This window comes from Apteryx rowi, unplaced genomic scaffold, assembly GCF_003343035.1.
Source record: "Apteryx rowi isolate R43461 unplaced genomic scaffold, aptRow1 scaffold_401, whole genome shotgun sequence".
Classification (NCBI taxonomy): Eukaryota; Metazoa; Chordata; class Aves; order Apterygiformes; family Apterygidae; genus Apteryx; species Apteryx rowi.
In genome coordinates, this window is record NW_020450542.1 from 196,144 (window position 1) to 210,177 (window position 14,034).

The 14,034-nt window shown below is 38.7% G+C and overlaps 1 protein-coding gene across 11 annotated transcripts in view; it reads right to left on the reverse strand.

The window, feature by feature from the left end:
• WDFY3 (WD repeat and FYVE domain containing 3) overlaps positions 1-14,034 on the reverse strand; it is a 192,727-nt gene that overhangs the window by 131,388 nt on the left and 47,305 nt on the right. For 10 of the 11 annotated variants that reach the window (XR_003255114.1, XM_026075320.1, XM_026075319.1 and 7 more), the window contains exon 3: positions 7,387-7,597. Coding sequence is in view for 10 of the 11 variants with exons in the window: in XM_026075320.1 (XP_025931105.1) it covers positions 7,387-7,566 (180 nt within the window). In the remaining variant the exon portion in view is untranslated. Of the gene's footprint in view, positions 1-7,386; positions 7,598-8,682; positions 8,729-14,034 lie in introns of all 11 variants that reach the window. The other variant, XM_026075328.1, reaches the window with a different exon arrangement.

Consider the following 14,034-nt stretch of genomic DNA (forward strand, 5'->3'; position numbering starts at 1 on the left):
ACTTCCTTCTTCTGGTTGAGTTTTGCCAGGAGCTCCTTGCTCATCCATGCAGGGCTCCTACCTCCTTTGCTTGACTTCCTACTCATAGGGATGCACCGATCTTGAGCCTGGAGGAGGTGATGTTTGAATAGTAACCAGCTCTCTTGAACGCCCCTTCCTTCTAGGGCCCTAACCCATGGGATTCCTCCAAGTATCAAGTATGTCCCTGAAGARGCCAAAGTTTGCTCTCCTGAAGTCCAGGGTTGCGATCCTACTTAGTGCCCTGCTGCCTCCTCGCAGGATCCTGAACTCCACCATCTCATGGTCACYGCAGCCAAGGCTGYCCCCAACCTTCACATCTTCAACCAGTCCTTCTTTGTTTGTTAGTACGAGGTCCAGCAGCACACCTCTCCTTTTTGGCTCAGTAACTCTTACTACTTTAAATAATTAGCACTTAATTCCAGTAATTTATTTCTTCATGATTAAATATTAAATTTGATTATTAAATAAATCATTTAATTTGAACTACATTTAACAGTGAGAAATTCATTAACTTTGTGGTACTGCAGTTAGTTATGGTACAGGTCATTATCTCAAAATGGATTAGACAACTGTTCAAAAAATTTATTTTTCATACAGGATTCCCCTCGAAAAGTAGACTCCATCCACATACCTAACATGCTTCTTTTAGTAAAATGGTCCCAATAAAACCACAACATTAGATGTTAATTAGCAAGTGATGCATGCAACCTAAAAACTCAACTTTCAGAAGTCATTTCCCAAATTCTAGTATCATCACTTGTGTCAGTGCTGAACAAACCAAAATAGGCTGAACAGTTGAATTATCTCAATACTTCTCTGTCTGATTTTTTTTTCCCCCCTGTGGCTAATTGCATAACCTGCAGGAGTGTCACTGGCAAGCCAGGGTGTGTAATAGCTTACAGTATTTTTCTAATAAAACTTCAGTTCAACGTGTTATATTTGCATCTCAGGACAAGGATGCAATGTACAGCGGTACAACTGATCTGGATTCACCAGCTGTTTTACCCTCCTTTGCTTCCTCTGCATCACCCAGGGTTAATATTGTAGCYGAGCTACCACTATATGTGGCTGAAGTCATTCTTAAGCCTAGGGACCACCAGGGAAAACAGCAATATTACAACAAACAGAGATGCAAGATATTTGGAGTATTGAGTTACCTTGGAACTCCAAAATTATCAAAGAAAACTAAAAAGCTGGAAGACAAATCAGAGCAACCTGATTTTAATTTGACTTCTTACTCCTTTCCCTTAGTATCAATTGCTCTGGCACGTTACAGAATAGCCGAAAGTATTTTTCCTACTTCTTCACATTTCAAAGTCATGAAAAATGGAGCCAGAACTGCAAAATTGTAGTTAAACACTCAGTTTGTTGCCTATAAAAGTATTTTTTCCACCAAGAACTTAAGAGTTTCTCATATGGGAGATTTCATCTGCTGCTACCAATGAAGAAAGCAAACAGTAGCCCAGACACCACAGGCAGATGACTGTTTCAGGCAGTCTAAGAAAAACACTGTTCACTGGCATTACAAATTGAGCAACGTTTCCCCGTACAAAGAATCCCCAGATTCCCCTAAATGTTTCCCAAGGAGATCTCCTCTTACAGCTGCCTGCATTAACTCCCAGTTCACCTGAGAGCCTCTAACTTCCAAGATACCAYGAGAAGTGAAGAGGGCCTCGAGGCATAACCTAACCAAGACCATCAAGACTAGAATGYGTATAAGCAGAATATCTTGCCACCATATACCATTTAAAGCTCCTGCACGCAGACACATCAGTCTCCAAAGCAGGAAGCCAAGAAAACAGAAAAACTAATAGGGCTATTTCCTGTCCTAAGGTTGCCTTGAGGTGCTATTAGACTGCAGGAAATGTGGACAGCTCAGAGTTACAGTAAAAGGCTGACTGGGTTGAACTGCTTTTGAATTTTTTTTTTTCCCCATAAGCAAAGTTTGCAGTATCTAAAACAAGTGTCTGAATTAGTATTTTGGTATGCACTTTGATTAAAAGCACTAAATAAATAAATAAACAAACAGTAATAGGGTATGAATTTAACAATAAATCATCTTTTTAATAAGTAAAAACACAGTTCCTGCAAGAAAATTTAAACAATTTACTTGGAGATCACGTATTCAAAAACAGCCTCTTCATCATCTCATCCACTTTTTGGTATTGTAAAAGCTTTACTACAGCAATGATAATACAGTGCAGCACACTGCCATGCTGCTGCTAAGAATGGTGTTCATACGGCTTGCAGAGCTCTGAAAGGAGTCTTTTGAATACTTTTCCAGAGGGCAAATCTTTTGTGAATGATGTGCTGATTTAGCTTTTTATTAATACGTGATTCATCCTTTCTTAAGCCTTTCTGAACAAAGAGGAGATAGAAATGGTCTGTAAACTCATTCGTTAATGTAATTGACAAGATGGTTTGAACTATAGCATATCTGGGACATGTTATATCTATAAACAGAAATAAGTTAAGGATGTTTTAGCTGCTCTGGTTTTACTGATAATTCTAAAAATATCAAAGAAAACTGGAACTTCTGTTCACACAAAATTTTAGGTACCTTTCAAACAAAAAAACCCTCAGTCATACAAGGTTAAACAACAGAGCATGGAAAATCTGTCATATTGACAGTGGCATATGAATGAAACTACTCTTATGAGTTATTGGACTTAGCATGTGTTTATCTTACTCATATGCCAAGTACATTCATAGCATGCTGTTGGTTATTTGCGAYAAAAAGGAGGTGGGTTTTTTTAAATAAGTATTTCATAATTATCTTTAAATGTTTTAAACAAAAGTATTCCTTTATAGCTTTCCAGACAGCAAATCCCACCGCACGGCTCCAAATCACAGGTTTCTCGTAATTGTCTTTTTGCTTAAGTTATTTGTAAAATTGGTGTCCGCATGGCAGGTGATAACCAAAATTGCATGTCACATTGCACCAATAACATGCACGTTTTGCTTCTTTTTCAAAAAAAAAGATGAATGCTGCTCCATACATTTTAGAGCACCTCAATGATTAATTTGTCATAGTAGTCTCAGCTGTTCTTTTCTTAAATTGTATTATTCACTATATAGCTCCACTACCTCAGGACATGCCCACACCAAGACCAGCTCCACGCACAACTTTGGATGGGCAGTTTATCTCCGCTAGGAAATACACTTGCTAAGACCAGGGAAAAAATATCCTCATCTGTCATTACAGGATGCTTTCATTAGTGCTTTAGCCTAGTAGCTCTCTCAACTTCACTATTACCATTAGCAACCTATCAAAACATATCTGGCTTGTAGGACAGGTCAAAATGTGAGATTTGGGTTTCTTTTGTAAAAAAAATTCCTCAGAAGCCTCCATTTGTATCATCAAAAGTGTGTTTAGATCTTGCTGCTTGAGGAGACAGGCTATGAAACTGCCTTCATGAGTTTACTTTCAGGTCTTTTCTCTGTACATGTTGGTTCACACATGCACTACCGAAAAAAAATGGACTCAACAGCTTTCAATCGAAAAAAAGATTGTTATGTCTCCCTCCATTACAACTGAAAATCCAAACAAACAGATCAAACCATGCAACTCCTCCAAAAGACAAACCCTTTGATACAGGCAGACGCAGAGATAGCACTGCTTGGAGGCTGAAGACTGAAATAGCTCTTGGATGCACTGGTTATTTAATTAGCTGCCAGTGGCCACTTGGATGTCTGTGATGAGTCAGCTAACTTTCCTTACCCTAGATCTCTGCATTCAGTAAAACTGACACTTCTTTCAAAACTATTTCTTGGTTTTCATACCCTTCCCCCTTTCCCCAACAAGGCCCAATAGGCAAAGCTCCTATAAGCTAGTAACTTCTTGATACCCCCAAAAGTCTTGGATATAAATATCATCGAGTCAGGTCCCTACAGGCCTGAGAATTAGACCTTTGTACTGTAAAAGAAAAAGTCTCAAGCTTCCTGTCAAACACGTGCAGCTCCCTCTYTCAACAGCTCCTGACTCCGTACACAAGGTATTTCAAAGCCTATGTCAAGGTGCGAAACAAAMGTCTTGGTCGGAGCTCCATAGTTACTTGGAGTTTTCTCCTCATAACACAGACATCCTGAAGTTGTTACAGATGCTTTTATGGTACATCACCATGGACTCCACTGGAGGCAGTAACCCAGAAAGTACCCAATCTCACTTAAACCTATTAAACAGAATGGATAACTGCAAAGAAAAGGGGGATTCTGAGTCTTAATTTGAATCAAGTTATTAACTGATTGCTTGTAATAATGGCAGAGAAGGACTATGCTCGAAAAATTAGAGAAATTCAAAAAAGGAAGGCCTGACAATGTTTTAGAGTTTCCTTTCAGTGAAAGTAGGTCTCAGAGAGGAAAGCCATCTCAGAATTCAGAGTGAATCAAAATTTATCAGCTCTCCCACTGAAAATTTCACATGAAACTCTTTAGAAAGTAAAATATTTTCCAATTTCTATTTTTTATTCCAATCATTTTCTGAATATGTCTTTGCAGAGTTGCCCTGCAGAGTTACAAAGCTAGCAGGATTGTTCCAAAACAATCTGCAGCACATACAATTTACACTCTAGAAAACTAAGACTAGATGAACCAAGCAAAACACAGAGGGTTTTACATGTAAAGCTCAAAACAAGAAGGTAGCATAAACCAGGAACACAGGGAAACCGTGGAAGTAGCAAATGGTATGTAGTTTGAGAGGCAATAAACAGACAAAACTGCAATTGATAGGCCTCCTGAATGCAGGAAAACATAAATGAATTTGCATGAAAGACAAGGAAAAAAAAATCCCCCTAGAATAGGGAGGGATGAGATCTGATTGACCAAGAAGAATCCATTTTGTTTGTGATAAACTAGACAGTTTGGTGAGAACTGAAAACGGTTATCTGTGACTGCAGAGAAAGGAAGTGAAAGAGCACAGAGAATATGCACTTTCATCACTGTGCCAGAGTGAGATTCAGATTTACAGAGCTTGGAAACTAAAAAGACAACATCTGGCAACAGCCTATGTTTGTTGCAAAAGGGACAGTTCCAAGAAGGTCATAGATTAAAAATAGCCAGAGTTTGAGAATGACAATGTTAAAAATCAAAATCAGGAAACAAGAGGGGAGAGAGAGACAAAAAGCCACAGATAAGATCCAAAAGACAAATATTAGGCAAGAACAGAAGAACACACGTCTTCAGCACTGAGTTCACCTGAGGAAACAAAAGATTCTCTAGGATTTAGAGAAGGAAAAGAACCCATCAACAAAATGAGATGATATAGAAACACTGAAAGAGAGACAAGGAGAATCTTTGGAAGGAAAAACCATGAAAACAAAGGGGAAAAATGGGATTTAGGAGAAAAGAGCACTCAGCTAAGTAGTCGAGATGCGTTCCAACAGGTAGAAATGGCAGATGCCAGGTATCTCTTCAAGGAATCCAAATGGTACCTGAGACTAGTTAGGCAAGCACCGATTTTCAGGGAGTAGGAACAAAATTTGGGGTTGCTCTATTTTTTTCCAGAATGCTTGAAAAATAAAAGCTGAAAGACAGTGAGAGAGAACAAACAGTGCAAAGACATGTGACAACTATAATTAGGCTTGAACAGTATCAATGGAGACACAAAGAATTAGGACTAAACCAGACACTGGCATAAAGGGGAAAAAACATTGTAGTGAACAAGAGAGGAAAAAGATGGGAGAAGCAATGGAAAAATTAAGTAGTAACTGATCTTTTTCATCTTCAAAGTCCTAATCAGAGACTAAGGAAAGGGTGCTGTACATAAACAGGACGTGCAGTGCTGCAGTAGTTTCTCTCAAATCCAGTTATATCACCAATTGTAATTTCCACAGATACAGTGCTACAGGAATTGAATCTAATCATTGCAAGGGCCAGGAAAGAATTTCTTCTCTACCTGCGGTTTACAACTGGGTGCCCAAGCAACTGCAGTGGGTATATTTCCTTTCTGAAGCATCAGCTACGTGTAACCACCAGAGGGAGAATTCCAAGCATAATTGCATCAAAATAACATTCACTGGCTCAGGCCAAGATTAAGATTTCATTGGGCTAATTTGTAAAAACAAATTAAGAAAGTCCCTGTCTAAAGGGCGTACAATCCAAGCAGATAAATTAAAGAGGAAGCAGGAGAACTGAGCTTACTTCTCCCAAACTTATACAACAGGCTACCAGTGGAACTAGAAATAAGACCTAAGGCAACAGAATGGGATTTATGGGATTTATCCACTAAAGCATGCTATCCAGTAGACTGAAAACCCTATTAATACTATGTATCGACTAGGATTAATTTTTCTACACAACATGTAACCAGTTCAATGTGTAATGTCATCAAAAGCAATACATTCAAGAAAACATCAATCTAAAGAGAAAGCTGAATTTGTTTTCCTATTGAGTTTCTGCAGTTTAATTTACTGATGATTCCAGTCTTCCATAGCAGTACATACAAGCTCAACAAAAGCCAAGAGCTTCAAGAGCAGGCACTGGGGTCACAGCAGCGGGGGGGGGATCTAAATCTATAGCTTCTGCTCTTCCAGTACCCTAAAACCACCATTAAAATCATGATGCAGAGGCAGAGTAACCAAGCAACATAAGACTTCAAGGGGATTTAGCTCCTATTAATGCCAGTGACAGCAGTCACACTCTTAGCTCCAAACAGGGTACAGTGAAGTGAGCATGTCACTGTACAAGTAACTGGTTAGATCTTCTCCATAGATTCCTTCTTCAAGATCCTCCTTGTCCAWGAAGAGGGACTGACACTCAACAGATGTAGCAAAAGGGCTACAAGGACAATCAGAATAAAGAATTTATCACAAGAGAAATTAAAACAGTTCAGCTTGTGTAGTCTAGCAAAACACAGTCTGAAAGGAGATATTATGACTGCTGTCTCTAAATATGTATCTGTGGAGTAAATGCCAAGGAGGAAGAAGAGTTATTTACACTCAAGGACAGCGCTGGCACACAAACAAATGGGTATAAACTTGCTATGAATAAATTTAGGTTGGAAATCAGCTCTGAAAGATGAGAATAAAGACTACAGCAGCAGGGGACTTCACCCTGGAAAAAGTCTCATGGAGTAAACTCAGTTTTCCACATTCTGGATGTGACTCTGTAATAACAGCAAGCTTTGCAAAAAAGCTCTGTGGCAGTCTGCATGCCACTGTAGATTGCACTTCAGAAAAAGTGATAATAGAAGGAAATCTCCAATGGCGAGTTTATCCACTAACAAAAAGCTGCATGAGAAAAGGGAAAGTGAAAGGAAGCCAGTGAAAGAATAACTTCTATTGTGCGAGAACTGAAGGTCTTGGGAACGCAAGGAAAACCCAGTCAATTCCCATAAAGAAAACACCTCTTGTATATGCTCTAGCTTACCCTGTTAAACACTGGCAACATCATGTAAAGCTTTTCCTCTTGTTCTTTCTGAGTCATGTGCCGCGGAGGATGGCAAAGCTCTGTGAAGAGGCGACGCAGGTGCATCAACCCCAGTGCATTATCCTGGGGACTGCACTCCTCCTGCCGTGGCCGGCCCATGATCCTTTTCACCATATTCATCTTGGCTGACTTCTGGAAGCTTTCTTCTGTCCTGTTCAGAAAGGAAAATAAATTTATTGACTACAACAGATTTAAGCATTATTCCAAAATATTTTAACACACACCTGCACCCTGCTCCATGCTAAGTACCACACTGAAATTAAGAGTGTTAGATAATTTTATATAATAAGAATTGATCCGTTTGTGCCTGGAGGATTTCAAACTGGTAACTTGAAACAGAAAAACATCCAATATCCTTCAGCACAGAGCACAACTGACCAGCCTTAGAACAGCACAAAATGCTTTGGCATTTTGTATTAGATTATTTTTGAGATTTTTTCAGTGTACATTCRGTATACTATCAAATGCTAGGCAAAATGCTATCTACATATTGCAAAGTATTGTCAAAATAATTCTAGAATATAATTAGAAAAATCTACCAATTAAGTACTTTAAAATCAAATCAAAAAGATTTAAAATCAAATCAAGCAGACATTAAACTCTTTCAGACATTTGCTTTGCCATACAAAGACATGCTCAGTTTTTTTCCTGACTTTCCTATTGCAAATTGACTAAGGCTACSCAATGGAGCTATCATTCATCTCACATCGCAGCTGTCTGGGCTGCAGGAGAACCCCTTGGTCTTCTCCCTCCTGGAGCACAAGCAAACTCTTTTAAAACATCTTGTTGATGCGACATACTATCTGCATTAGCCCTATATTATTATTATTATTTTTTTATTTTTTTTTAAGAAGAACACAGAACAAACCCTCTGAATTTGAAWCCAAAGTCTGTTAAGAAGCATCTCAGAAAAGACTTGACAGGATCAGAGCAGGTAACACTCAACTGATGCATCCAGTTGGACACTGCAGCAAAAGGGACTATTCTCACACTTATGTGCAAAGGAAGGAGTAAGGGGGAAGCAAGAAAACAATTTCAGCTCCATACATGAATTCACAGAGACTAATAATGTAATACTCAATGGAATTATAATGTCCACCTTTCAATGCTGAAAGGCCATTGAAAAACTGAAGAAGGTCAGTAAGAGCTATAAAAATTATTCAAGGGCCAGCAAATGCCTTACAGCAAGAGACTTAAAGAACTTAATCTATTTAAATTATCAAAAAGAGAGGTTACCATGAACGGTCAATTATCAAAAGGAGAAGTGATGATTCCAGAGGTGCTGTGATTAGAGTAATGGAGAAAAAAAATACCAATTACTAAAGAACTATTAAACCTAGGGAAAAAGTCATAAGAAGAGACAGTAGTTGGGAATTAAAGCCAGAAAAAAAMCACACCAGTTGCAAACAAGGAGTGCATTTTAATAGTGAGGATAACTAACCATCAGTGAGAATTATTAACTGAAGAGATATCTTTTCTCTGAACCAAGATGAAATACCCTTTTGGAATATGCAACAAATGCTAATTCATCTTCACTAATGTTTCTACTACAGCATCTTGTTAATATGCAAGAAAAAAAAATCAGGAACTGATAAAGCCTGAGGCTAACAAAGATATTGATATAATATGAAAACCAATTTATTAAATGAGCAATCATTTAATAAGTCAAGCTTTTCTCATGTACAAACCAGAAACTGTCAGTCCATGCTGGAAATTCTCATTAGCCTTTCACACTTCAAGAGAGAGGAGGTAAAATTGGATAGTTTCTTTTAGTATATCATCCCTAAGGGATAACACAGGTAACAGACTTTAAACCAGGATGATTCACACAGTTAAAAATGAAACAGCACAATTCTTAAAGAAGAGTCAAAGCTTTTCATGAACTCTTCATTTGACTTAATTCTCTTACTGTGTTTACTGTAATAATAAGTAAATTAATCAAAATTCAAAATAGAACATTTCATCTGAGCTCAAAGAGCCAAAGCTTCACTGCTTAAGCAGCAGGGAAAAAGGCTATTTTTCATTTTAATAAAATCTCTTAAGAATAGTATTTTTATTTTTTTTTAAAAACACATCATAAACTACTGAGAACTCTAAAGATAACCTGTTACATGAGTGTTGTCATTGAATCCACCATCGCTGTAGGCTTTTGCTACAGTAGCCAATTTTTCTTTTAATGCAACAACATCCCATGACCAACTTGAGCCAAAAAGCACATCTAGAACAGGAATTTGCATTGGTTCAACTACATTAATGTAGACACAGAACTAAGATTTTTCTTAAAGTGGGAGGAGTCCAAATATACGCAACACAGCATTTTCCAAGTTTAGCAGAAGCTTACTGAAACAGCATCTCCAATACGCAATCCATTCACCTCCACTGGGGCAGTTTGAACACTTCAGGACAACTAATAGAGAGAACAGCTGAAGCAGCCCTCACTTTTTCAATGCTTTCATCTTCTCTCCTGCCTGTTTTCCAGTGCAATTACATATTCAACCACAATATAAGAAGCAGGACAGAGGGAAGGGAAGAATGGAGGCAGTGGCACGTGAATAAAAYCCAAAAATTTATTTCATTTTGTTTATTTTCAAAGCAGCCAAAGGCACTATAAAATTGATGCATTCCATCTGTATATGTAATTCAGTATGAACTCCGACTCTTAAAGCAAAAAGAAGCGACAAACCCCTGCAATTTCAGGTTGCTGTCCCAAAGATGCCCCAGGCAAGCTCAAAAAAAGCTTGCTAGAAGACTCTGTTTTGGGAATATCCCGTACTGTGAAGCATTCACTTCACTGATACTACTCACAGACACACAACCCATAGCACTCTACAAAGTGAAGATGAGAGCAACGACACTAAAGCTTCCAGAATAAGAACTTTGCAACATATGCTGCTTTTATTGGACTGTTATCTGTGTTCTGGACCAGCCTTTTCACTCATATTTTTCCTGTATTCTCAGTCCTCAAAGCCATGTCAAGTCTCCCTTCAACAAGCAAGTGAATTGAAATTTAGGCAGCATATGAATTTCAAGCCAATTAGATCCTACTCATGGACTTCTTCCACAGATGAACCCTTCTTTYTGTCCTGAGGCCAGCATGGGCTCCATGTAACAACGTCACCCAAAATGTTCTGCATATAACTCAGAGGAATTCTCTCCGATTTAATTTTCTCTCATTCAAATACAGTAGTTTTTTTGTTATTACCACAGTGCAGAATATCCACAGAAAAACAGGGAAGTTAGCAGTGAGCTCCTGAGCTCCAGCAGTAAGCCCCAATCTTAAAAACATGAGGGGGCTTATTCGTTGTCTAAAGCGGGTAAAGCTTCCTTATTTGTGAAATTTAGTAATACAACTTACTTATCCTAAGAAAATATCGTAAGGTTTAAGCTCATCTAAAATTAAAATCCTAAAATCCTTGGAACAAAGATATGTTAGAAACATTACACTAGGAAGCGCTACAGAAAACCGCTGAGTGAAAAGATAGCATAGAGTTGCTACTATATCCTGCTCAATAGTCTGAATTTGGGTTTTGTTTGTTTAGGCTTAGGCCTGTGATAAAGAAAATAGTCCACCTAAAGCTTTTGCTACAAATAAAAAGCATCTAAAGCAAAGACACTTCCTATTCTACTAAGCGAAAGGATCTGTTCATTCTTCAGTCACCGCACCAGGTAGGATTAGAATTCAACATTAAAAGTCAATGATCTCCTTGAGGTCAAAAACAGTTTATTCAAAATTTTTAATAATAGCCAAACTCACCTGGTCCTTACTGCTTACTTATAATGCATTGAAAAGAAAAAGAAAAAAAAAAAAAAGGAAAAACAACCAACGTGTGCTACACAGAAAATCTACGGAAAAAGAATCTTAAGAGCAACACACGCTCAAAACGTGAAGAACCTGTCTTAAAATGGCTTTTAGAGCTTTAATTTGGCCCCACTGTGCATACGCATTACAGTACAAATTTGAATTCCACGCTCACCAACTCCTGTCCCCCAAAGGGCCCCCRGCCGCCGCCAGCACCTCAGGCAGCCAGCGCTTGCTTAACGAGTGGCTGCTCATCAGGTTGTTCCTCAGTTGCTCCACACGTGACATCGGCACCTGCATTATGGCGACCTGGGCTCGAGGACAGCTCTGCAAGCACAGTGACGCGTTTCCGCACGGGCTGATCCGTCACGCTCAGCGTTACYGTATCGCAATGCTTCAGGGCTATTACATGTATTTGCTTTCATAAAGCTGCCTCACAGGCTGGGTGTGTCAACAGCCTCAATTTACAGCAAGGAACACGCATGCACACATACAGCACATGAAGATCAGTGATACCCAGTAATCAGGAGATCTAGTTGAAGAAGCTCCAGTGAGCAGTTAATGCTACGCGGCACTTCATAATGTTCATACTCCTCCTGCCAACTCAAGCTGTATCTGTGAGAGACCAGCGCTCCCTCCCTGCCCAATCGTCATGTCAGCCTCCAAATTTGACAGTCGGTCTGTGCAGTCTTTGACTTTTTTTTAAACCTGAATAATAATTTGAAGTTATTTTGCAAGAGCAAATGAAGAAAGTAGAAGCTCTATCACGCAGCATCACAGTGACAGACACGTGCTTTAGCACAAGGGTGGGAACAGCTCGATCCGCTGCATGGACCTTTTTTGCCACTGAGGCTAAAAAGAACAACTAGTGGCAGTAGCATATTATCATGTTCTGTATGGACCAGAACTAAAATAAGACACTGGACCAGTAGATTTTGAACGTGCACAAAGACAGCGACAACAACAGTGTCCTTGAAAAGCACACGACTGCGTTCTTCCAGCACTAGCAGTAGAAGACACTCCATGTGAGGCGAGAGGGAGTAACCAGTAAAGCAACAGCACGACAAAGCTTTCTTCATCACCCCCTTCATTTTCTGCCCTTGGCTGCGAGATGGCTTCATATTTTCACATGGACATCAGCAGGGCAGACACACTTAAGCAACCCTGATCCAAGCCCATTCATGAAGATCTTTGCTTTTCGGGATTTTTGTGGGAGTCCTACAAGATGGGCTCAGGTGATTCTCAACAAGTTTCACTGGAATTAGTGCAAGAGATACTTTCTTGCCTTTAAAAGAATTTTTTAACTTGTTGTCTACTATTAAGAAAAACTGTTGGACAAATGATCATATGGTAAGTTACATAAAAAAAAATTCAACAACTTGCAAAGTGTGAAGACTGACAGTAAGAAAAACATTATAGTGCAGGCACACAATTGTGAACACAAGTTAGGGCATGATAATGTAAGGGTAATATTATTAGAGCTATCAAAACATTTGTGAAGGGAAAAAAAAGTAGACAGAAGCTACATGAGACACACTTTTATTTTCTCAATAGTTATTATAYGTCCAAGCTATGCATCTAGTTCCAAGAGGGTGTTATTTAAATAAGCAACTAGGTAATTATCTGCTTCGCAATTACAGTCACAAGTGTTTCTCCAGCCATTATGCTGGTATTACATCAGTAGCTTAAAAGTGAAACAGAAATCAATTTATTTCTTTGTATATTATAATRGGACACCAGTATGCATTCATACTAACCAACCATCACAGGAAAATTAACCTTTAAGATAAATCTTGTTACTACTAAAGCCTATTACGAACAGTTAATTCTACACCTATTATTTCCCTCCACACTATGCCTGTTATTTCTTTTCCGATTTTAAGATTTCCTACCAGATGTAGTTACTACTAACATTTCAAAGATAAATATATACACTTGCCTATTAAAAGGGACCTTTTTTGCTCATAGAAAGAAACAGTAACGAGCTATGAACTCTGTAGACAAAAACATGAGCAGGAAGGCAAGCGGGCAACAAACCTGCTTTCCCTCGGCTCCTCAAACAAAACACAACCACATCTGTACAAGGACAATCATGCATGAGGAAGAACCACGTTGCTCAAAAGGAAGCGATTAGTTCTCCCCAATTGACCTAACGAGCATGTGCTCATTTGGGGAATACTGCCTAGTCCTTATAAGACTGAATCTGGAGCAAGGCCAGCATGCTGATTCAGTAGTAAAAATGCTTATTCCCATACTAATTTTTCCTCTTGTTAAACATCTAGTCATCTGGTTAAAATGGGAACTATTTTATTGAGAAATCCTCCCAAAAGGAAGATCCCCCCAACCCCACTCCAGCTTTTTACATTTCGGCATATTATTGATTAAGGAAGCATGCAGACAAGGATTTGTGAAGTCATACTACTGTTTCAGGTATTTTTTTTCCCCCCCTTGCACTCAAGAGTTTTGAAACTTATCTCACAGCACCTTATGTTATCAGCTGAAAGTTTACATTTACTTTAAAGAAAGAAAGAAAAAAAAAAAGCTTAAGTGCACAGAACAACCTAATGAAATACTGTTTTCTCCACAGGTGGGACAGATGCTTACAGAGGCCCCCCCCACACCTTTTAGACATCACAGGTAATGTCTAAACTGGAGAATTCAATGCAGTGCTTTTTTGTTTTTAAAGATCAAAAACTAACAAAAAAGTATTTTTGTTTGTTATCCTGATCTGGAAGACATTTTTCCTGTCCTAAAAGCTGAGAAGTATTTAAAGATACAATTCCTTTATT